The sequence below is a fragment of the Ips typographus genome, linkage group LG9 (assembly GCF_016097725.1).
Source record: "Ips typographus isolate SLU linkage group LG9, UJ_Ityp_2.0, whole genome shotgun sequence".
In the NCBI taxonomy this organism is placed as follows: Eukaryota; Metazoa; Arthropoda; class Insecta; order Coleoptera; family Curculionidae; genus Ips; species Ips typographus.
In genome coordinates, this window is record NC_138430.1 from 5,833,293 (window position 1) to 5,858,648 (window position 25,356).

At 35.0% G+C, this 25,356-nt stretch overlaps 5 protein-coding genes across 6 annotated transcripts; 4 read left to right on the top strand and 1 right to left on the bottom strand.

Moving 5' to 3' along the window:
- The first annotated feature begins 1,189 nt into the window (after positions 1–1,189).
- LOC145733320 (cuticle protein 18.6-like) lies at positions 1,190–2,146 on the top strand. The gene is made up of 2 exons (XM_081986076.1): positions 1,190–1,245; positions 1,534–2,146. Exons 1-2 carry the CDS (start codon positions 1,234–1,236, stop codon positions 2,074–2,076), a joined length of 555 nt encoding a protein of 184 aa, XP_081842202.1. The 5' UTR covers positions 1,190–1,233; the 3' UTR covers positions 2,077–2,146.
- Positions 2,147–2,835: 689 nt separating this feature from the next.
- On the top strand, positions 2,836–4,147 carry Pfdn2 (prefoldin 2). Its single transcript, XM_081986077.1, has 2 exons — positions 2,836–3,074; positions 3,289–4,147. The coding sequence occupies exons 1-2, from the start codon at positions 2,926–2,928 to the stop codon at positions 3,584–3,586; spliced, it is 447 nt and encodes a 148-aa protein (XP_081842203.1). The 5' UTR covers positions 2,836–2,925; the 3' UTR covers positions 3,587–4,147.
- Positions 4,148–4,290: 143 nt separating this feature from the next.
- LOC145733319 (carbohydrate sulfotransferase 4) lies at positions 4,291–8,530 on the top strand. Its single transcript, XM_081986075.1, has 7 exons — positions 4,291–4,682; positions 4,733–5,017; positions 5,078–5,228; positions 5,277–5,471; positions 6,272–6,451; positions 6,509–6,596; positions 6,658–8,530. Exons 1-7 carry the CDS (start codon positions 4,616–4,618, stop codon positions 6,883–6,885), a joined length of 1,194 nt encoding a protein of 397 aa, XP_081842201.1. The 5' UTR covers positions 4,291–4,615; the 3' UTR covers positions 6,886–8,530.
- Positions 8,531–9,254: 724 nt separating this feature from the next.
- ninaC (STKc_myosinIII_N_like and MYSc_Myo21 domain-containing protein ninaC) lies at positions 9,255–16,061 on the top strand. Its single transcript, XM_081986071.1, has 24 exons — positions 9,255–9,455; positions 10,012–10,144; positions 10,253–10,439; positions 10,495–10,599; positions 10,651–10,877; positions 10,931–11,098; positions 11,147–11,237; positions 11,289–11,573; positions 11,623–11,743; positions 11,863–12,025; positions 12,077–12,181; positions 12,236–12,501; positions 12,554–12,833; positions 12,883–13,178; positions 13,236–13,480; positions 13,530–13,660; positions 13,713–13,862; positions 13,916–14,166; positions 14,310–14,381; positions 14,626–14,801; positions 14,855–15,054; positions 15,164–15,442; positions 15,493–15,627; positions 15,676–16,061. Exons 2-24 carry the CDS (start codon positions 10,053–10,055, stop codon positions 15,926–15,928), a joined length of 4,278 nt encoding a protein of 1,425 aa, XP_081842197.1. The 5' UTR covers positions 9,255–9,455; positions 10,012–10,052; the 3' UTR covers positions 15,929–16,061.
- Positions 15,948–24,381, bottom strand: Wnt10 (Wnt oncogene analog 10). 2 transcript variants are annotated; one of them, XM_081986073.1, is made up of 7 exons: positions 24,114–24,381; positions 20,799–20,950; positions 20,628–20,741; positions 17,354–17,742; positions 16,482–16,684; positions 16,260–16,424; positions 15,948–16,210 (listed from the first exon to the last, which is right to left on the bottom strand). In XM_081986073.1, the coding sequence occupies exons 2-7, from the start codon at positions 20,812–20,814 to the stop codon at positions 16,045–16,047; spliced, it is 1,053 nt and encodes a 350-aa protein (XP_081842199.1). In that variant the 5' UTR covers positions 20,815–20,950; positions 24,114–24,381; the 3' UTR covers positions 15,948–16,044. The 2 variants fall into 2 exon arrangements, with proteins under 2 accessions (XP_081842199.1, XP_081842198.1); XM_081986072.1 differs by lacking the exon at positions 24,114–24,381 and adding an exon at positions 22,238–22,551.
- Positions 24,382–25,356: the final 975 nt, after the last annotated feature.

The following is a 25,356-nucleotide window of genomic DNA, read 5'->3' on the forward strand; positions in this document are numbered from 1 at the left end:
AGTTTTTTGTTGTCAGTTAGTCTCTAGAGAGAACCAAATTTTACAGAAGCGTTCTTGTAACGTCCATCCATTTTTAAAAAGAAATTTTACTCTTATTACGTATAGCCTTGGTCTAATATATTTTAAGCAAGAACACCAACACCACAATATGTACCCATGTACTACTGACCATGTCGCTCATAAATCACAGTCCAATTACATCTTGCCCCTACATTTGAATAGAAAAAAAATTACTCTAGGCAAGGTCTCGGCAGGTATCAGACTTGTAGGAAGTTACCAAACCGAATTAAAGTGGCCCAAATAATTTGAACAATTACACTTTGACTTTGAAATAGATCGTGGGTATGTTATTAATCCACGGTACATACGCTTTCACCTATATCGCAAGGTAACAACCACCTAAATTTTTGTTTAGAAAACCCTTGAACTTGATGTAATAAATAGTGGATTATTCTTAAACCTCTCAAATCTCTATGTTGCTGCAATTATTTCTACATTCAAATATTTCATCAATATCAGATTAAACTGATATAACGCAAACAATAGAAAACTGTCTCTCTTTAGCAGAGTTTCTTAAACCCAACATTTTTCGTTTTTACAAATACCTAGAACACGTTTAGATTTTAGAAAAGTTCTCTGCATGCAGTCCTTAGTTATTGTGATAACGATCTGACCCTGATTATATGACACTCTTTTGTGTCGAAACGTTTCGATTTTAAGATGCTGAATAATAGAGTGTATTGATAAGCTGGTATAATTAGCAATTATAGAAAATGAAAAATCAAAATTGTCTAGAAGATTGGAATCAAATCAGTTAATTATTACTGTTTGTATTGAACAAATTAAGTTATGTAACAAAATTAAATTTTGATAACAAATAATAATTTAAATTTCAAATACAATCTCCCCTTTTTTGATTTAATATTATGTCCTGATAAAAATGCAGTAATTCTATATGTCTGATGAATTGAACTGAAATTTTGCAATACTTAATGTTGGGTACCTACAGTTTTTTCTTTGATACATAACAAACTTGCCAAAAACCCAATACATACCGGACAATATGTATCGAGGTCAAATTTAGATACACATTTGAGAACCAATTAAATACTTTCAAATTTCGTTTGAATGTACGTTTTGCGGATTGGTAGGGATTGCCGGCTCTTTAACTATATAAATATCGGGTGCCAAAAAAATTAAGTATAGAGTAACTTATTCATTATTCTTACAAACATGTTCTCCAAAGTAAGTACTGGAATTTTTAAAGTGTTCTGTATTACATATAAGTTAAGGGTTGGTAATGTAACAATTCTGCTCTGTTTAGATCAATTTGTCTTTATTAAATTGGGTCACACTGTATAATTTAATGATTTCGATTACAGTGCCATTTAACTGAGAGGGTCTCCCTTTAATTAAAACAATTATTAGACCCTTCCTTTTCTAATACATTACCGATAGATGCGAAAAAATAGTTTATTGTACCTACGTTTTTATTTTTCTTTTTGATTTTTGATGAATATTTTTTTTTTCCAGATCTTAGCCCTCGCTACTTTTGTAGCCGCCGCTCAAGCTGGTATTGTGGATTACGGACATGCCACTTCTTACTCCTCGGTCGCCTCTCCTTTGGTAGCTGCTCACGGAGCTCCTATCGCCTATGCCTCCCCTATTTCGTACGCTGCCCCCGCTATTCATGCCGCCCCCGTTTATCAGTCTGCCCCTGTTGTCCATGCTGCTCCCATCGCCCACGCCCCTGAACACCAGGACTACTACGCCCCAGCCAAATACGAATACAACTACGGTGTCCAGGATCCCCACACTGGTGACCACAAAAGCCAACACGAAATCCGTGACGGTGACGTAGTCAAGGGATCTTACTCCTTGGCCGAAGCTGACGGTACCACCAGGACTGTTCACTACACCGCTGACCCCCACAACGGTTTCAACGCTGTCGTTGAGAGGAGCGGACACCCTGTCCACCCAGCCCCAGCTCCAGCTAAAGTGGTCGTTGCCGCTCCCGCCAAATTGGTGGTACCAGCCCCAGTTGCCTATGCCGCTCCCCAATACTACCATCATTAAGTTCAAATAAGCTTTGAAATGAAAGTGTAACTTATTGTAAATAAAAATATTATTTATGTATCGATAAAAATGTCTTATTTAAGCCTATACCTGGCAAATATAAGAGAATAGCTTCAACATACAAAAGCAAATAATAACTATATGAATAACTTTAATCCACCATTAAATCCTGATTAATAAAGTTACTACAATCACATTTAAGCTCACTCTCAGTACAAGCTACAGTCTTGTCTGTAGCTTTGTCAATTGTAAACTACAGAAGCTCTTTATATGCAGCTTTAGTTAGATTCTCAGTAAATCCCTCAAATTTGCATATACCTATTTTTGTACGGGAAAAAACTGGTTCCAAGTAACATCTGCTTCTACAGATATGTTAAGTACACAATCAAATTGACCTATGATCAGTTAATCAGACTATAATCTTTACGACCCTTTGGTGTAGTTTGTGTTTTGTGTTCTCAATAAAGTTATCAATCATATCTAGTTGGACAGTACAATCAATTACAAACATTAGTTCATTAATTTAAGCACAAAAAAAGTAAAAAAAAAGTGAAAGAGTGTTCTAAAGTTGTATTGTATAGATAACATAACGGCCTTAAATCCATTAAATGAACGTTACTTTCCAACAGTCCTCTATGCATCCGAGCATCCATTGTGACGTAACGAGCCGCATCTCTGTGGTGAAACATGAAACTAATTTGAACGACGGTTCTTCATTTCGTTCCAGTGTCCACAAATCGCTGTCAATAGTGTCAAAGTCAATTTCATAAACAGCTTGTCAATAAATTCAATCTCACGTTTCTAATTTATTTTGAAAAATCGAGTTTCAATTTCCAAAATTTACCAAATATGGCATCCGAAGCGAAAAAAACGGATAAAAAGACCGGTAAAGGGACCGACCCTCAAGAAATTTTAGCGGGCTTTCAAACGTTACGAGCCGAACAAAGGAATTTAACCAGCAAATTGTCTGAATTGGAATTGGATCAGAATGAACACAAGTAAGTTGACCCACCAACTGGGCCTATTTTGGATTTTTTTAGCCTGCTTGGGCTATATTATCCACTGGGCTTTAGTGTTCCTGCTGGTCAAACTGCAAAACTTTGTTAACGTGCCACTATTTTTTAGGTTATGTTATAACTAGTCTGAAAAAATCACTTTTTTATATTTAGTGAACCAAGGGAGGCAACTTTATTCATAATCTACATTTTTTAGAATGGTCATAGAAACCCTGAAGAATGTGAACGAAGACAGGAAATGCTTTAGACTGATTGGGGGAGTTTTAACTGAACGAAAAGTCAAAGATGTACTGCCAGTTTTAATATCTAACTCAGAGAAACTCAAAGAGTTTATTGACAAACTGAATGAACAAATAACCAAAAAGGGACAAGAAATCAATGAATACAGGGAAAAATATAATATCAGATTTAGGGGCCTGGACAATCTCAAAGGAGAAGAAGCAGCCACAGCACAGACTCCTGAGTCTTCAAGAGGGAATGTTTTAGTTTCTTAGTGCAGTGTAGAATGGATTTTCTAAAAAAATTGCAGGCAAACAATTATTGTTATTATTTTGTGAGTGATTTTGCACAATGATTTGTGCTTATAATTAAATAACCTAACTTTTATCTCACTTTACATCAACTTTATTTTATTGAAACAAAAAATTTTTTTTGGATCTAACCAGTTATACATATAAAAGCTTACTCTTACATTTTGTTACTACCTATAATGCTTCTCAATTCCTTTGGATACAAATTAAATAAGTTTTTCTACTGATAACACTATACAATTATTTTTAACATTTATATTTCCTCAGGAAGTTTATTTTGTATGTGTTTTTAGAAGTCTCAGTTAATTTATTATGGTTTTTGTATTAAGGGTCAGTTAAATGTCATTCTGGCGTTTAATTGTTAAACTTCAATGCTAATTTTAAAGTTTAAACTGGCCCTAAGAAATCGAAATTTATGATAAAGGCAGTTCTGGTTTATAGCTTGTCTAGGTTACACTGCATTCATTTTGTTTTGGAAGCTTTGCTGTGTAAAATAAAATAATAATAAAAAACTTAGTTTTTGAATTAGTTTTTTGTTGTCAATTATATAGATTACTGCACCTTCCTCAAACATATGACTAAAAAACAGAAGTAATCTTCTGGTATTAGACTAGAGTTTTGGTGTATTGTGGGTTGCCTTGTGTGCACGTTCTGACGTAACCAGAACGTCGTCCAATCGAATGCATTAAATAAAAGCTGATAATAAATAAGACAAAGACCAAAGACATTTTTAGGAAAACCCCTGTTTTTTTGTGGTTAGTGGTATTCATTTGGCTGTATAACAATAATGTTGTCCTGCCGGGAGCTATTAATTGATTTTCTATATTTTGTGAAACATTTTACACTCTGCCAAGGCTGAGATTATTTATTCAAGGTTGATTGTGCTTGTGTTATTTTCTTCTTCTTTTGGTTTTACGACCTTAAGCTACTAATTAGATTTAATGTTATTAGTATGCTTGTATAGTTTGCCACATCAATATTACAACAAACATTATGGCCCAAAAGAGGAAAGGATTTTATGGGATTGTTTTCGTTTTCTTAATTTGCTTCCTTTTAATAGGTTTGTATTACTTTTATTTCCTTTAAAACATGATACATTTAAACTTTCAGTTTTCAGCCAAAAAGCTTCACAGCCTGCCATTCACATTAAGTCCTCCACAGCCTTTCAGTCTATACAGTTTGAGCCAAACTTTGATTCAACTGATTCGAGCTTAGAAGAAAAAGACATATCCATTGACCAAATCTTAAATACTCAAAGAGACCGAATAAGAAGAGAGTTGGATGACTATGTACTACCATATAATCAAACATTAAATAATTATACACTAGAGACTAAGGGGCAACCTGTTAGGACTGTTGTGTTTACTACATGGAGGTCTGGTTCCACATTTTTAGGTAAAGCTATTTAGTCCTGCTTGAAGCACTTTACAATCCTGAAAATACATAATTTTACAGGTGATATTTTAAACTCATTACCAGCTAACTTCTATCACTATGAACCTCTGTTGGATTATGGTATTGTTCAAGTTAGAGGTCCGCCTTATGCAGATGCTGCAATTTTAACACTGAAAAATTTGCTCAATTGTAATTACACTGATTTACATGCGTGAGTTAGGTATACATTTTCATACATGATATAAATGGTGTGTTGTAGGTATTTAGACTATGGTAAGGTTCATAATATGTTATTTACTCATAATATACGACTGTGGAGTTACTGTGAAGTTTATCCACAATATTGTTGGGAGCCAAAGTTTTTGAATAAGTTTTGTAAACTGTTTCCATTTCAATCAATGAAGACTGTGAGAATGAGGCTAAAACTTGCTGAAGCACTATTAGAAGATAAGGGGTAAGTAGGATTCATGTCATAGTTACATTTTGTCTGGTACCTATTGTCTTGGGTTATCATACCTATAATAATAATTAAGCAGATTAAAACATGCAAATGCACTCAAAACACATGAATGTTACAATTTCTTTTGATCAATTATTATAATTATATTTCCCTTTACATCAAAGGTTTTGAACATGTAATTTTCATTTCAGTTGTATATTCTGTAGAATTTCTAGATAAACCTACTTTAACTATTAACTAATCAGAGATATAGTATAGGTCATAAAATGAGCAATATTAATTTAACAAAACGTTTTGATACAGTAAGGCTATTTATTGTAGGTTTAATTTTACTTTTAATCTGACTGAAATTATAGTTTATGATTTAATTAATTACACCGATGCAATGATTTACATGACAATCTGCCTTTGTTGAAACTTTACTAGGATGTAAAAGCAGAATATTTTATTAAAAACTTGCATTAGACACTTAAAACAATGACCATTTGTTAGCTAGGTTAGGAACTTATTTTTGGGTCACCCTGTATACATTAATTTATGATCAAAAAAATCGTAATCAAAAATAAATATTGCGTGTGGAGCGACACAGTCTTTTACTATTGATTTAGTGTGGCATTAGGCAGAAAAACTTGAAAAAAATAATATTAAAGTTACTTTTCAGAAAACTGTATGGTTAAACTGGGTTTTATAAACACCCTTCTTTCTTAAAGTTAATATTAAATTACTAAAGTTACAGCTAAAGTAAAAATGTCTTTTATAAACAACAATAAGGCTTTACTATATTGTTATTTTAGGTTGAACGTTAAAGTAATATTATTGGTAAGAGATCCTCGCGGTACCATGCAATCTCGACGCCACCGCGATTGGTGTCCAGGTGCTCCTGACTGTGATCAATCCAGCTATCTTTGTGCTGACCTGGTCGCTGACTATAGTGCAGCTATTCGATTGAAGAAATTGTATCCTTCCAGATTTAGGTACCTACATGTTTTAAGCGACTAAATAAAAAAAAAACTTACATTTGTCATTTCTAGGGTAATTCGATACGAAGACTTGTCACTTAATCCATATCAAATGACTAAGGATCTCTTTACATTTATTGGTCTTTCCCTACATCCTAAAGTAAACTGAAATGTTTTAAATTTTTGCTAATAATATTTATAACTCTTAATGCATTTGGTAGGTAAAGTTCTTTCTTGACTCTCATACAACAATGAACATTGGAGGTGTGTCCAGCACGTTCAGAGACTCGAAAAACGCTCCCTTTCATTGGAAAAACGAACTCAACTATACGGAAGTGCAGCAGATCGAAAACAATTGCAGGGAAGCCATGAAACTGTGGGGTTACGTCAGGACAAACAGCTCAAATTTGAACAACTTTTTTCCACTGGCTGGTTTCGAGGTTCAATAGTAATTTTTAAATCGCGGCATCCACCCAGTGCAATTAGATAATAGGTTTATGAGGTTGTTGAATTTTTTGTAGGATTTTATAACACATTTCAGTGTGCAATTAACTGGAAATTTAAACACGGCAGCGCTTTATCAACACTTTGTTCAAAGTGTTTGTATACTGAAAGGTGTATTTATAGAAGTATTTATTATTTTACCGGTAAATTTTGGATGAAAACATGTTAAATAGTGTTCCTATACTTTTTTTCCATTAGTATCATAAATTAGATACTAATGTTTTAGCTTCTTTGCTAACTTTTTTTACAAGAATTTGTGGATTTAGATAACACACCTTAAACATTTTATTCAATAATCTTATTTATTACATTTTATGATAATCTCTTAGTCAATTTTTAGCCTTATTTAGGCGTTCTCTTGGATCAATTATTCACCTTCTAGTCATTTTTTGTTAATTTCTATTAACCTTTATATTTTATTACACTTATATTAAGAAAGCTGAATACTTTTAAATTTGGCCACAAGCTGCCTTATTGATTATAATTATTACTTAATCTATAGGTACTTTCGGGTATTAGATTACTGACAACATTTACGATAACGGGCCTGCATTTATCAATGTAAGTATTAATTCAACGGTATTTTGTTAAGTTATTGCGGATTAGACTGATATTTAGAGGATAGATCTATCAAGATATCAAAATATCTTAATTTTCTTATTTTCAGTAATTGCAGATTAATGTCCTAGATTAGAGGAAGATTGCAATTGTGATTGTTTACTTTTTTACATAAACAAACTAGTCCTGCTTCTTTGAGATTTTGACGTGATACAATAAGGTGTTCCAATGAAAATCAATTTCGAACAAATAAAGGTCACCCAAACAAAATTACAAAAATCGATTTTGGGGACACCCCATACTGGATATCCTACTAGACTTAAATTAAACTTGCTCATATCTTTAATTCAGTATTTTAGTCCTCGTTTATTAGGATTAACGCAATTACAAAAAAAGATTATATTTGTAGTGAAACTAACTTAAAAGTAAGTTTGTGTTGTCATTCCTTTAATTATTTATCAATTTTTAGGACTTTTTGATGCTAAGTTTACATGTGCAGCATTATTTGCTTTAATCGTACAGAGGGTAGTTGTGATTTTCAACGGAAATAGTATGTGACTTAGCATTAAATCAAATTTTGACAACTTTCTTTTATAGACATATCAAAATTTTTTACTTGACTTTAGTGGTTTTTTATTAGATGCATTTAAATAATAATAAGCGCCATAACTTGCCATGTTTCTAAAAAAGTCAGTTACGATTATATAATTTAGTATTAAAGTAAAACAACATTTTAAAGTAATGTCGTGATAGTTACAGCCTTTAATTCGGTTTTAGTTGGTTTTCCATGGAGAATCATAGAAGAAAACCCTAATAAAGTAAATCTGTTATACTAGAGTTTACTAATAATAAGAGTCAATTTGAAGAAGTGTCCCTTTTAATTAACTCTTCCTTTGATACTTTCAGGGTTGTAATAATAATTATATAAATAGGGCTTTGCAATAATGTAGCACCATCTGTATACAAGTGAGAGCAAATTTTAATTACAGTTTTGTACAGCAAATTGTTGAAATAAAATGGTTTTTTCCAAAATTTTGTTTTTTAAATGTTTCCCATTTTGCATACCACTAAAAAAAATTTTTGCATTAACCTTCCTCGTACGTTACTGATTTTATAACCAGTAAACATTTAGTGGTAGCATTCCCGAGATACAGAAAGTAATTTGTAAAAAAGTACGTCTTTTTCGAAAACACCCCGTAATTCCTTTTGTAGACCGAAAATTACAAAACCCCCAAATATGAACCAAATCATTTATAGGACTCTAAAATTATCCCAGCTATCAAATGCACTGGGTTGAATTTCAAGAAATTTGCAGGATCTTTTTCTTCAATATCGGTAAAGAAATCACTGTAAGTCAAAATGAATACCTGGATCTAATTCCACATAAAACCGTCTTTTTAAACATTTTGTATTCATTAAATTCGGCTGAAGCATTTCAGAGATACAGTCCGTTAAAAATTCCCAAAAACTATGATGTATATTGAGCTTTTCCGTGAATAATTTACAATAACGATGTACAATAACTATTATTTAAACAAAGAAAGACTTTATTAATATTATTAAATATTAGTACACTTACAAACTTTTACTACTTACATACAATTAATATTGTATTGTGATATTCGTACCATCAGGTGAATGTATCTTATAGCAACAAAGGTACCATCTAATTAAGTATAAATACGCATCATATCAAAATTTAATTAAAAGAGGTCTTTTAACGTGACATAATGTGCACTAAAAAACCTATTTATCTTTTTCCTACTGTAACACGGCCGACTAATTCAAATCCTATTTAAAAAAACTTAAACGGCTTCCATATAATTAGCTTAGAGCTGGCAGAAAAACACTTTGCTAGTAAATTGCTTATACCTTCTCAGAATCAAGTGTGTAATTGATATGGGAAGTAAAAAATTCTCCACACATACCTTGGATTTAAATTTTGTACTTAAAAGAGGTAAATAATTTATAGTTTTAGTAAAGTGTTTTTTGATTTAATAAAAAAAATATGGGTTGTTGTGAGTATTTGCGAAATGCACCAGTGCCGCGCCTTTAAGCAGAAGTCGTGTCTATACTCTCTGTTTTTGGATATAAAGAATTTTTCCCACTATCCGATCCTGATAAAGGCTAATGTTTGACTGTATATACGTATGCGGAATGGCATCCCCGTCGCAAATAAACGAAATTCCCACAAATTACATAAAATGCGATAACTACTCCATTTGCGCCGCAATCCGCCGGTTCCCGATAAACCGACATGGACTGATCCATTAATGGAAAAATCGCGGGCAATTATCTCTCAGACCATTTTCTAATTGAGGGAAAACGGTGCAATTATTCAAAATATGGTCGGTCAATTAACCAGATACCATTTATAAAAGCAAATGTATAGCATGTTGGACGATTGCCGTTAACACTGATAGGTCGATATACAGCCATGGCTGGCATTTTATCGCTTACTTGTTCAAGATTTCATACCGGGGATAATTAATTGTTTTATAACTCTGTTTTAGGTGTAATTTAACTTTTTCAATATATTGAAGAAGTTATCAAAATGAGAACGGATGATTTGTTGGCCAGTGTTCCCGATCCGGGAAATCGTTATGTACTTGGTCGCATGTTAGGTAAAGGAGCATTCGCACAAGTGTAAGTATTTGTGTAAATTACAATATTGTTCGTAGTTTCTGCTGCAATTTAGGCAAATGATTATTCTCAGGCCTTTACAAAAATTATACTTTTTTGTCTCAATTTTAGTGTGGAAGCTACTGATACCCAAGCGTCTAGCAAAAAAGTGGCAATCAAAGTACAAAACTACAATGACGACAACAAAGTTTTCATTGACGAGGAATACGAAATTCTTAAAGAATTGGGCAGTTGCATCTACGTGGTCAGTTTTTACGGAATATTCCAAAGAGACCATCATATCTGGTTTGTTTTAGAGGTACAACTGGACAACACTTAAACTTGTATTTCTTTAATTTCAATACGATTTTAAGAACTGCGAGAAGAACACCGCTCTGAACTTGGTGAAGATACTAATAGAAAGAAACAAACGCATGTCAGAGGAACACATTGCCTACATATTGAAGGAAGTTGTCAAGGTGTGGCTTATCCAATAAATGAAACTAATTTTCAGACAAGTCTTTTTCCAGGCAATTATATATTTGCACGAATACAATATCGTTCATCGAGACATCAAGGCCAGCAACATTTTGTTTACTAAAGAAGGAGAAGTGAAACTGTGCGATTTTGGTTTATCCAAGAAATTGAGAAATAAGGAAAGTCAGCTTTGCGAATGCGTGGGGTCTCCTTGTTGGATGGCCCCAGAAGTGGTCGCCACAAGTACCAAAAACTTTGGAAAAAATGTGTACGACTGCAGGTGAACGTCTAACAATCTGATTTTTTATTAAATTAATAACACAACTTTTTTAGAGTTGACGTGTGGAGTTTAGGCATAACCGCTATAGAACTAGCTGAGGGCAAAGCCCCTCTTCAAGATATGCATCCTTCTAGGGTCTTATTTCAAGTGGCAAAAAACCCTCCACCCACTTTAGAGAAGATATCCAGTTGGTCAGAGGAGTTTCACGATTTTATCAGCGAGTACGTATCTAAATCTTAACTATATTACCTATCATCAAGTTTTTACAGATGTTTGGTAAAATACTACGAGCATAGACCTTACATTATTGAAGTAATAGAGCATCCATTCTTGCAACAAATCCCTGAAAACAACTATCATGTAAAATTCGGATAATTGGAGTGATAAAGCAATCACGTTTTGATGTTGCAGCTAACTTTGGAAATCAAAAGTTTAATAGAGGGGAACAGGAATTTAGAACCTTTAGAACGTTACCAAGAAACGATAGTTCTGAGTCGCTATCTGAAAAGTTCAGAAGATGGCAGGTTCAAGAAGATCGTCGAGGAAGATCTGGCTGATTTAAACTGTATCACTGAAAAATCCATTTTGGATCTTTTGCAGGAGCGCTTCAAGAACGGAAACACTTACACTTTTGCCGGGGATATTTTGATTAGCCTCAGTGTTAACGGAAAAGTTACTGGCAATTATGGACCAGAAGTAATAACAACACTAAAATGCAGTAAAGATCTTGATAGGTTCATTTCAGATCCACAGTAAATACCTTTCAAAGTCTCGATCCGAAAATGTTCCACATATTTACGCTTTAGCCGATACAGCCTATCAGAATGCGTTGCATCATAAAATTCCTCAACAAATCGTCCTTACAGGTATAAAAGTGTAAATAACAGAAAATTAATTTCAACCTTATTAACACTTTTGTTTTGAAGAACAATAAAAAACCGTTGATAATTTTGGCTAAAAAATTCCACTTTTAAACTTTCAAAAGGTGAATCTGCATCGGGTAAAACCACAAATTTCCTACATCTGGTGGATCACTTCTTTTACATTGGCAGTCAACAACCGATCAACGTGTTCCGTATTAAGCATGGTATCAAATTGCTCCACGCTCTGATCCATGCTGGTACTCCCACCAATAATTACGCCACCAGGTTAGTGAATTCTCTAGACTTGAATGATCACTCAATTCTGCCTTGTTGCAGATGCGTCTTTAAATCCTCAATTTTTTTCGGGAAAACTGGTAGAGTTACCGGATCCAGCTTTAAAGTAATGACATTGGATAAGTGGCGGGTATCTTCAGTGGATATGTACGTACCAACATAAACCAGTCGTTTGGTACTTCATTATTATTAATAACTCAGGTCCCAAAGTAATTTTCATATGTTATACTACATTTACGATGGTTTGGTGCATAGTGATTCAACAAGCAAGTACCGCTTAAGCTCTGACAGGTACTACCGCTATCTTAGGGTTTCCCTAGAGGATGAACGACGTCACAGTCCTAGAGACAATATTGAACAGAACGTGGTTAAGTATAAGAAGATTTTCAGTTACATGGAGGAGTTTGAGTTCACTGAGGAACAGATTGCAACTTTTTTCTCTGTTATTGCTGCAGTGTTAAATTTAGGTGTGTGGTTTAGACTTAATTTGTGTTCGTTGTCTAAGTGGCAAAATTGTAGGTGAAATCAGGTTTAATGAGGATGATAATGGTCTGAGTGTGATGGAGGATCCTATCTATGCAACCAATGTGGCGGAGTTGCTGGGGATTGACTGCAAAAGATTCATCTGGAGTTTGACTAACTATTGTTTGTTCAAAAAGGGGCAGGCAATTCGGAAGACAAATACTTGCGATGAATCCAGGGACTCCAGAGATGTTCTAGCTAATAATATATATTGCAGATTTGTTGATTACTTTGTAGGTTTAATCAATAATAAGCTGGAAATTGGAAAAGCCATATTGTAAGTCAGAAACTTGGATAAAACTCCTCTAAAAGTTCTCAAATTGCAGTGGGAGCAAGTATACAATACACGTCCTTGACCTACCGGGTTTTGAATGCTTCAGCCAAAATCATTTGCCAGAATTATTCATCAACACTCTAAACGAACAGCTTCAGTACCATTTTCTTCAACGTACTTTTGCTTGGGAAATGCAAGATGCCCAAGAAGAGAACATTGAGGATTTCCAATCTTTTGGTTTTTGTGATAATCGTTCCACTTTAAATGAACTACTTAGTAAACCTGAAGGGCTTTTAGGTTTAATTGACGATGCTTCTAAAAGGAATTTAGGCGGACGATACATTATTGGTGACTGTTTAATAAATTAATTCCTAATATTGAATTTACGTAACCAAATCTCTGCAGATAATTTACAGTTTCAAGAATCTAAGAGAGTGAAGATCAACAAAGCTATGGAGTTTTCTGTGGCTCATTATACCGGGACAGTGTGGTACAATGCCAAAGAAATGCCCAACAAAAACCGTGACTTTCTTCCTCCTGAAATTGTTCAAGTATTAAGGGAATCCCGAAATCCCATTGTAAAAACTTTGTTCAAATGTAAGTTGGATAGGTTGGGTAACTTGATTGTTCCTTCTAGTAATAGCAAAGGGGTGCGTAAAAAGCAGTTGATGTGTTAGGGTACTAAATCGGTATTTTTAGTCAATCACTATAGGACAGTTTTGCCAAATTAAAAACTTGAGAACTTCCGGAACTATATTTAGAGGAGTTTCGCTTCAATTGCTTAAAGACTTGTCAGTTGATTGCGGTTCGGGTGGTACACACTTTGTCAGGTATTTTTTTCCAATTATTTAATTTCAATCTAAGCAACACAGTAAACTACAGATGTATAAGAAGCAACTTAAAGGGTGAAGTTAGCAAGTTTGACCGGGAATTAGTAAAACACCAAATGCGAGCCTTATCCGTGCAACAAACTGCCCAAATTCGACGTGAAGGCTATCCTTACCGGATTCCATTTTTTGAATTTCTCAGACGGTAATAAAGTATCATACTTTTAAATACCAATTTGCTGATTTGATATTTTTTAGGTATCAATTTTTGGCTTTTGATTTTAACGAAAACGTTGACATTACGCAAGAAAACTGTCGTCTATTGTTGCTCAGACTGAAAATGGAGGGGTGGGCCATCGGCAAATCCAAGGTGTTTCTCAAATACCACAACGAGGAGTACCTCTCTAGATTGTACGAGAGCCAAGTGAGAAAAATCGTTAAAATCCAAAGCATCATGCGTGGATTTTTAACCAAATGCAAGATGGTCAAGGAAATGAAAGTTGAATTCAGTAAGTCGAGTGTGTAAACCATGCCAATTACCCCGTATATATTAATAGAAATACTTATGTAATTTCAGTGACACAAAAAACATTAATAAATTATTAGTTTTCTTTAAGTACTTGAATTTAACATAAGGACTGGTTTGTTGCAGTTGAAGAAATCCAGAAAAGGAGACGGAGCAGTGTTATGACACCGGAGGAAGCTGCCGAGGTTATTCAAAAAGGTAACTCAAAAAGACTCAATTTGAAACCGTTCAGTAAAACAAAAATCAGCTTATTTGTCAAAATGTTTTGAATTAAATTACATATGTCAGTAAAAGTCCACATATCCAGTAAGTGCGTAAATCACAGCACAGTAAATAGTTTGTGATTACTGATTACTTACTGGATATGTGGACTTTGATCATCTTACAAAGTTTTCTCCATCTATGTCTATGAAAAAAATCATATTACTTTAAACATTTTCAGCATATAGAAGAACAAATCACAAACCAAAACTCCCAGACACCTACAAACCATTAACAACCAACGAAAAAAAACTTATCTTACCCTTCATAAAAAAATGGAAATCACCCAGTTTATTTAGCGTATTAATGCGCTACAGGGCAATCAAAATGAACGAGTTTAGGGACTTTGCTCTTCAGGTTGCTTACCAAAAATTTAAGAAAACAAGTCTTAACCATTTTTAACTGTATAGGTTCATTTTTACAACCAGAATGTGTTTTATCAACTGCAAAAAGTGACACCACCAGTAAACTGGAATAGGATTGATAAAGATGCAGAAGTGAAATGTTGGTTGGGGGAGGTTAAGCCTGCAATGTTGAAAGTCAGGTTCCGATTGGACGAGATTCCTTTTTTTGATACGTCCGAAATGATTGATCCTTTAACAAATGTTAAGTAAGTGGGTTTGCTTTAACATGGTGTGTAATTAAGGTTAGGAGTTTTATAGCAATTTCTCATACCTCCTCCAAAATGTGTGACTTAATTTCATAGCTAATCAATTTAGGAGTAGCATAACAGACGAGTCTTGGGACAGTCTCTATAAATGGAGATCAAAAAACTGCCAGGACACCCTTAAAGACAATTCGGATCTTATTACGGTGCCTTACGTCAGAAATTCAGCAGATAATTTGCCACTTTTGTCCAACTATGACGAAAAACCTACAAAAAATGAGATGAACACTGAAGTGCAACGTCACAGTCAAAGCGTCTCACCTCGACCTTTAAATGAATGGGACAGTTTTAAAGGGACGGTTCAGTTACGAAAAGTCGAAATTACTAGAAGGTTTGTGCTTTGTTTTGGCTCAATTTTTAGAGCTAATTGTGCGTTTGCAGGTACGAACAAAATGAAAACACCTACAGTTCCACTCCGGCTAATCAAGATTTTAAATTCATCAAATCCAGTAACTTTAGCAGTTCCAGATCAAAGACCGCTGACCCTATAACTGAGTTAAGAAGCATTACCCAAAAGTATGTGATTACATTTTAAGGTCTTTTCAAAAATACTAACGTTTGTAGCAGAAGGGATAGTGCAAACGACGATGAGCCACCTTTCAATTTCCAAAGCATGTTACGAAAAACTAATTACCAGAAAATAGAGCCAGAAGTGAAACAGGAAAGGCGAGAGTCGGTTAAAGAGGCCCTCAAATTTGCCGTAAGGAGGTTCTCAATGACTAAAGAAAATGACAGCATGCCAAGCATCCAAAGTAGGCCTATAAGCATGGAACTGGTACCTGGACTTGTCCTAGAAGGCGTTGAGGTTGATTTATAAAATAAACACCCTCAAAAGCTTATATACAATACTTCTATTGCTAAAATTTTCAAATAAATAGTAATACTGAAAATGTTCAATAAATATGGCTATAAACAATATAATACACAATAAACTTATTTGCATACACTAACCCAAGAAGTGTTATTACACCTTTTGCAAGTAACCTGGCAGCACCAAATAAATTGGCACTTGCAGTATTCTAATTTGGTCTGTTTGATAGAGTTGTATCCTCTGCCACAACACAAAGAGGCACAACTGTTCAGACCCACTTTAATTGTACTAAAAATGGTGTTTTAAAAAGTGGATCAATTGGGTATAATTGAATTACCTGTTACAAAACCTCCCTGTGGTCCCTGGTAGATCTAATGAAGCGACGGGCTCGCAAAAATTGGGCGACTTTTCATAGAACAAAAGGTCACTGGTCCGGTCTTTGTCCTTCTGGAACTTCCTTACTCGTTTGGGCTTTGGAAATATACTTTTCGGAAATTTCGTCCTTTTAACCACAAATAATGTCAGTGACAACTTTTAGAGAAAACTAAAACAATCCTACATTTTTTCGTTTTTCCTCGATTTCCTTGCACTTAAATTACTGTCGGCCACATTGGGATCGAGGAAAACGGCGGAAAAGTACTTTTCTTTCAGTAGACGACCCACTGTCTTTAAGTCTGGTGTAGATCTCCAGCAGGTTTTCATTTGACAACTCCCGGATATTCCGTGGCATTTACATTTTACTCTCATCTGGTGTTTGACAATCTGGGAAAAAGCAAAAAACAGCCATTTGAGGCAAAATTCACAGTAAGGAAAAATAGTTTTGAGAACTACTACTAATTAGATAACATGATAAACTGTGAAGGTTGATACAATGGGCCCACCCTGAACTTCCATTTAATAATAAAAATCAGTGATTTATACGTGTACCAAGATCGAAGAAAAAAAACATTAGCATCATCTTCGCACCTTAAGAAGACGAAGAAACAATAGCGCGAGATCGCGCGTGTGGTCCCCATAATAATCCCATAATAATAACCGAAGAAGTCCGAAACGCGATGGCCGAAGAAAGGGGCGGAGCCCCCTCGGATGCCTTTTGTGTGAAAATATTTCAGTTCTTAATGTAAAGGTGGGACCCCACCGCTTGCCGGGAGTTAATTTCGAATTTGGGTGGGAAGACAAGAGGTCTAATTTGTTTTTTTCGTTATTTCTTTAAAGCAGAATGACCCATATACCTGTCAGACTGAATAGCGATACCAGAGAAGATTTTGGTTTAATAATTTACGATGGATAGAGGTATAGAAATTTCAAAATTATTCTTGGAAAACCCGTGATAAGAAGAGGGAAACCATTAAAAATCAATGACTGATGAAGTACGGTCATGAGACCAATTCATTTCTAATGGTTGTCTTATTTTATCACTAGTCCACGTACCATTCGTCCCACTTGGTTATTATGCAAATTAGTCCTGGAACGGATATCATTTCCATTTTCCCGGGAATCTAGAAACGTTTTCGAAAATCTCAGACCAAATTTCAAATTGTGAGAACATCCACTCCATTTCCAGGACATTGCGCCCAAATTCTCTTCATTCGAAATTTCCTCAGTCGAACGCACTAACAGTTTCGTGTATCCTTCCTTATTTAGTCCCACCCCAACGTTGTGGTTCTGGTAATCTTCTTTAATTTTTTCAAAGTGTTTCACTTTGTATACTTTCTCGTCACAACCGCAACTACGTAACATTGAGGCGCTGCAGGCCCTCGCCACCTCGATCACCACACCGGCCGAAGCTATTGCATAGGAAAAGGCCGTTTCTTTGAAACCTGAAACAAAAATAATTGAGTACGCCTATGGTTTTATGTGTCGTGTAATACGACCCAAACGAAGCTCTTGTGTAGCTTACACGAAAAACAAAATGGCGCTTTATTAGTTGCAATTATTGACGCCCCAACTTACACACCATCGTTATTAGTAGCCGTTGCCGGAGCCCTAAGTAGCACTCTATTTGCAAACAATGCCATCTTGGGACACGACCGACTGTCCAGGTGCAACAATTTAACCAGTGCCGTACCAGAAATTTACTAATTTTGAGTTCTATGGAAATTTAAAATAACCGTCAAAACAATCACGTGACCTTTAAAATACCAGTTTAAAGGCTTTCTGTGGATTATGGTGAGATTCAGGTTGAAAAAAGAAAAGAGAGGCCAAACAATTTAACTTCAGATCTAAACCGAGCCGGGCATAATTCAGGGAATGACACGGTCTCGTACGGCAGAGACAGATCTCGCAAATAGGCTGAAGGAACACGAAAGATAAATCTCGATCCTCCGGCTACAAACAAGGTATGAAGGAGAGATAAAAATTTAGAAGACAACCTCTATATAGGGTATTGAATGGCTACTGGGGAATTGTAAAGAGCGAAAGCTACAAGCCGATGCTCTCGGCCGCTGTAAATCCGACACTGGGGACGGTCAAATGCCCAGGTTGTCCTCTTTGTCTTGTTTCACTTATACTTCCCCATCAATTTTGTTAAAAAATTTAAATTCGAACACTTTGTACAGCGTAAAGCGGAACTGATATGAGGCCTATAAGTCCAAAACGTAGTGAAATAAATTATGTAAAATTATGCGGCGTTAAAAGCCCAGTATGTTTGTCAGCCAGCATTACCAACTACCATAAAAAAGATTTAAACGTTAATAGGTGGAGTGTTAATTTTTGACAAAGAATGAGCGCCATTCATTATTTTCGGTCTTTAATAATCCCTTAATGAGTCAATAATGATCCAGGAAAGACAATAACTTTTACAGCTGACAGAGAAGTACGCAATTTTAAGGATTGTAGTGTTACACCTGCCTTGAAACGAATAACTGTCCCCATTCAGGTTTCACCCCTCTGTTAGTAGGGTTGTAAATGTCAGGGGTGACACAAAAACCTTCTTAATAAGGGTGAATTGGTTTGTATGTTTATTGTCAACCAACTTGCGTTGACCAATATGTACCATACAAGTAAGGAAATTACATCATTTGCGATACCAAGCAAGCAGTAGACAGAAGAGAACAATTAGTGCAATTCAATAATCTAGACAAAAATGTGTTCTTGTAGTTTGTGATTGTCAGGCTGTAAACTAAAAATTCGTTAATAGAAAAGCATCTGGAGTTTTAATGAACTAAAGTTTTCCTCCATCTCTTCTTATCATTGACTTCCTATAACAAATTTTGAAAAATCCATACCTAATAAAAACGTTTCCACTACAATTATCGATAATTCAATTCACCTTTAAAAAGCTACAATCAAATATAGCATTGACATTTTAATTTGCTCTATACAACTTGAAAGTGTTTAAATTATTCAACTGTTTGTCCCAGATTTACTCAAATTACCATTGATTGTTGTTTCGGTCAATACGAGAGTTTTAAGTTTGATTTTTTTCCAAATTAGCCAAGTGCTAAACGGCTTGTAAAGTAATTAATTAACCGTCCAAATTGAACGCCGCTATTAATGGGTTTGAGACCCATTATAGCACTGGGGTAAGTAATCCCATTATGGGCGACCATTAAAAGGATACTAATTACCAAATGCCGTGTATATTCGCATGGAGACACTTTCGATGCAAAGTAGCGTCGTTTGTTCACGGGGACCTTGTCGGGGATCTCGCCATGCCTAATAAAGTAGTCACTTTTTCCCTTGACAGGCCCCGTTGAGAAAAAACGTTCCTGAACGATTAAAAAGTCACTGCCACGTTAACAAAAGGTTTGCTAATTAATTGACGGTACTGATTTGGTAGCAATCAGGTTCGGAAACGGTACCAGTTTTGAGGAAAAAAATTAAATGTACCCGCCCTGGTACGTCAGCAATGTGATTTAGGGATTGTTGCACTTTTTAGACTTGAATTTTATCATGGGAAGTAAATTGTACGTGAAACATACGCGCAAACATTCGTTTAATGTAAGTTTGAGTTTCAAGTCTGTGAAAATACCATTGGTGGACAGTGTAGTTATGCCAATTTACTAACAACTTGACTACTTAACAATTGTTTAGTACTGATTTGCAGTATTTCTGTGCATTGAATGTTGTCTGTAGCATTTCGACTATTTGTTAAGTACGAAGTTGTATTTGAAATTAAAAAAAACAAAATTTATGAATACAACACGTCACTTGACAGCTTTGGCTCTTAAAAACTATTTTCAAAGTTAATGATGTTTAAAGACTCTTTCGCTTTGATTTTTTGCCATTTAGACTGTTTGTTTTATTTTTGATTGACATTGTTGATCCGTATAGCTGGTCATTACACCCGAACGTTCTCTAAATACGGTTCAATTCCTGAATCTGTCATAAACGCGCATAATGAGCCAATTCTGAGTCGATCGTCGCGCACTCGGTGTCCTGCTGCGCGTTCTTTTTTTCCCTTTCACATTTGCCGCATCTAAATTGCGCATATCGATGTTAATCGGAACGATATCGTTTCGGACTTGTCGTCGTTGACAGCGACCACCGGCACAGATTGCGAAATCAAGACCATGATTGGAAACACTCGACATGTCCGGGAATCCGCCGTTTTAATGTTTTCCTCGTGTACGATCGTTTCGGTTTTGGTTGGCCATTTAAATCTAGATACGGTTTTGGATCGATCTCTTGGGCATTCGCGATTGAGATTTTACATAATTCATTCAAATTTAGCTGAAAGAGAAGTCGACAGGTGCCAACTTACCCCTCTGTAACATGGCACTAATATAAGGGTTCCTCCCTTTGGTACTCAATGAAGAACAATTCCATCGGTTGTTCTTGAACTGATTCTGACACTCTGTTACCGCGTTGCTCAAGCCTGAAAAGTGAAAAAAAAACTTATGAAGAAATGACTACAAAAAACCAGCAGACAGACCTCTCAAAGCTACCATGGTAGTGTCAGGTTGTTGCTTGCACAGTTCAACTTGAAACTTGTTTAAGCCAGACAGTGATCTACAATGTGAATTCGTGTCCACAAAGGGCTTCAGATCGTTTCTGACTTGATAAGACACTTTCTGTAACGTTCTTCTGTAAAAATAAAATACCTTCTGTATCATTTAAAATACAAATTTGAGTTATTTGCAGAACCGTCAACAGTTTGATCTTGCCTCTACGAACAAACCTATTAATAAACGATTTTGCATTAGTTTAAACGATATTTTTGATTTATCAATTTTAATCCTTGTTTCAATGTGACGTCATTAGTTGATCACTAATCGATTTGTTATTAAGAAACAGAGTATGCTACTTTGAGGGGTACTATACAGGGTGTCCACATAAGGAGTTTTCCACATCCAAGCAGTCTAATAATTGACGTGTTTGTCAATGGGTTTTCCTTGATTTCAGACTGTAAATTACTCACAGTAATTTGTAAAAACCAATCCTAGATGCATTTTGTTTTTACAGTTATGATAACAAAACGAGTAAGGGAGTGGCACGTTTAACTGTACAGGAAACGTATAATAATTAATTTCGAAATTTGTGTAGCGTCACCTAAGAAAACAATACAGCTTAGTTGATAGATTAGAGCTGCATTATTCAATTATTTACAAATTCTTCAGTGTTCTAAATGATTTATTAACACCACTGTACGGGTTCCCACGTTCTTTGACTATCAAGAGAATTTGGATGGAATGTCCAAGGATGCGGCTACTGGATTTGACCAATTTTAATGACAAGAATCAGGAAATATCGACACTTTTCGGCAAAATTTTAGTCGATTTAGCAAATAATTTTTTGGAGCAGTTAGCCTTGAGGGTTCATTATTATAATTTCGTCTGCAATTTAGAGCCTTGACACGCAAATCTTTGGATCTATATCGCATGCGACTGGGTGCGATTTCTCATAAAATTTGCATACTTTGTACCAGGGCCATAATTTTCCAGGGGGTTTAATACTGGTTCCGGTCTTAAAGTTGACTTGAATTCAGTATGCATTACAAGGCACACAGTCTAGTTTCATGAGCAGAATAAAGACTTTTTAAGGTAGTTAAATTTTGCGTGTAAAAGATATATTACTGCTAGCTCAGTTGTACTGAAAAATTAAAGACAATAAAAATAAAATTAAAACCAGTTGTTTTTTGAAATATTTTAATTTCTAAATTTCCCGAGTTATAAAAAGTTTCATTTAACAATGTGCATGTCATGTAATTGGATATTTTGTTAAATAAACGTACTCTATGGGGGTTGATTAAATTTTTAATTGAAATTCCTTTGAACTAATATCGCGTGTTGTGATCGATTAACAAAACTTTACCTCTGAAACATCGATACACCCAACAAAAATAGGTCATTATAAGTTTCCTTAAAGACTTACCTTAAACCTAAAGCAAGTACAAAAACCACCAACTGTAACCCCACAATCTTCAATCCCATACTTAAAAACACTAATCACTGATTGGTTTCCTTAAAATCAAACATCTCGATTGAAACATCAGAATTCATGCTTAAAAAGGGCCACTTCTGCAGGACACTACGAAGGGTTTGACGATCGAGTTTTGCAGGACCGGACATCCGGAAATGTCATCGTCGTGGAGGAAAAAAAAAAACGATGAAAACTTGCAGGAGGATCGTGAAAGACACACGAGAATTATGAAATCGGTGTCGTCGGCGCGCTTTGAAGAAGACCGATGGGTTTGTCTCGGGCACGTGGATCCGGGAGGAATAAAACGGTCGTGGTGGGGGCAAATACATAGATATATAACAATGGAAAAGGGCAGAGAAGGGAGGATCTGAAAGGGTGGTTTTCAAGTTTAGCAGCCCCTAGATTTAATTCAACTGCTTATAGAACTTTTATTAGAACTTTTCAAAAGTATCATTATAGATAACATCCAACTGTAATTATTTCAGTAACTTAAATTACTCTGCCAATAGTTTATTTTATAAATTTTATAATTTTAAATTAAATAAAGTTTTCTTCTTCTTGTTTTATTTAGTTTTTTTTAATTAAATATAAGGCACTTGACAAGTATAATTAGAATAATTGTCAACCTGTATAGAATATTTTTGATGATTTAAAACTTTCTTTCACAACAATGTAGGATAGAAAAATGTGATATACAAGGTGGTTGTCGAAACAAATTAATTATACTAACAACAGTGAAATGTCATAAAAACTGACATATCGGTCATTCTCGTCAATATTCAAGATAAAAACTTTTAGAAACAGTGAAATATTATAACAATTGACTTTTACTGGTCTGTTTGCCAGTCATTCTAGTAAAATGTCAACGTCAAAACGCTGAAATTAGTCAAATATCATGAAAACTGACTTATCTGACTATTTGAAGTTATTCTAGTGAGTGTTCCAGACCAAAACGATGACAAACAGAGGTTTTGTCTCTAGTCTTTTTTATTAAAGACAGGACTTTGTACATAAAAGTTGTTCGGAATATTCTGAATGATTCAAAAATAGGATAATATGTGACAAAAAATGACAAAGTTATGGTCAATTTGGCAACAGTAGTATAACATCATTTTAAATCTATTTGGCAACATGGCCAAATTAGAATGTGTTTATGCACCGCCCTCTGTACAAGAAAGCCAAGAAGGAGCATGCCAAAAATTCCAATATGGCCGAAATAGTGGTTGACAGTTTGCATTTGTTTGTATTGTGGAAATTGAGTTTTTCGATGATTAAATTAATTTTTAAGGTTTAAAGTCAAGACTTGGGATTACTTGCCAAAGTAATTTTGGTTTGCTATTATATATTGTTGTTTATATGTTTATTGTTCTAGTGAAAGTGTAGTTTGTGTTCATTTTATTGTGTTATCACTATTGTTGTTGTTCCTTCATTGTTCTATAATTTGTTGTTGGTTTTTAAACTTAAATTCTATTGCCTCTACAATATGTCCACTTGTTGTTTGCCAAATTTTAAAAGCAATTTGGTGAATGGCCCAAAAGTGTCCAAAAGACCCTGCTCGAACCCAACAGTGGTTGAAAGCTTTGAACTAGAATGATTTTACTCCAACACAATACTAATACTAAGTACAATATGCTTTCTCATTCAGTAAACTTATTGCCTCTTACATACATAGGTATGTGAGTTACATTTTGAGGCCGCCTGCATTTTGAGAGCAACAAAGGTTTACTCTGAAGAAACAGGACAGCTTTTAGAAGTTCCATTAGCACATTTACATTTTAAAAGAAAGGTCTTGGTAATAATATGAAACCCATTTACCAGGTTTGCTTACCTAGCTTCAAGGATTTCCAAATTTTCTTTGATTGAGCAGTTTTCACATTAGTTTGTTGTACTTTCCAGGACAAAGGCTTCTAACCAAACTTGCTTTGGCTGGACTTTATTGGGTATAAAAAGCCATATATATACATATCTGGATCAGGAATGAAGCGTTCTTTGATTTTTCACTTACAACTTCTAATCAACTACACGAAAAAAATTAAAAAAACATATTTTTTACTGCATCTGCATAGGTTTGTGTACAAAACGAAAACCGCTAACGCCGCCATTAAAAGTGACATTCTAGGCTATCTTGTACAGAGGGCGGTGGTTTATGTCACTTTTGACATTTCAGCCATCTTGATGAGTTTACAATAGTTGTGTTTTGTTATTCCTCTCTAGATCAAGCAGACTTAAATGTGACATTTATCACGTGACATTCCATTGTGTACGATTAGAGCAGTTACGTGACAAATGTCAGATTGGCGAAACGAGGCATATGCGAATTTAGTTTACGTGCGTTTTGAGGCTCCATGACAATGTGACGTCATTTGGCAATTTCATCAGCTTACTTGATTCAAACCCTCCTGAATGTCGAGTTCAAAATTTTGTGATTGCATAATGCATCCACCAAAAGTCCAGAATCGTAAACTTTCAAATTAGTTTTCTTGTCTATATTAGGCGGTAGGTACGTGTACTTAAAAAAGAGTCGATTTAATTCGCTTTCATCCTTGGCCTTGGCTAATTACTGGAATTATCCAACGCCATATGTGCGCATCTCGCGGTATACGGTGTCGTCTCATTAAAAATTAAGCACGTTAGCACTCTCCCGACCGAATAAAAACAAACTTGGGCTAATTGCTCTTGCGGCTGTTTTTTTTCGAGTGCAAATCGATGTCGACCAATTAATTATTATTGAACGCGTCGCTCACTTTTTACGGTCGTTTCAATGTAATTAGTATCAACAAATTGACAAGTTTGCAAAATTTAGTGTATAGATGTCGCTAGGGGTAAGGTACTTCCTAGTGATTATATTATGATAAACTACACATGTTCAGAAGTGGTTAACAAAACGGCAGTAGAGTGTAATAAGTCGACAAGACGGGCATTCAATTCAGGGCTTTGTAAACTTAATGCCATCCATAAAAATCCCGATTCGATTCACGGTTGGTTTTTCGTGGGGAGTCAATATAACGGACCCCACGAAATCGACAGGCATGCCGCTTTTAATCGTTTCACTTTTGTTGCATTTTTGTATT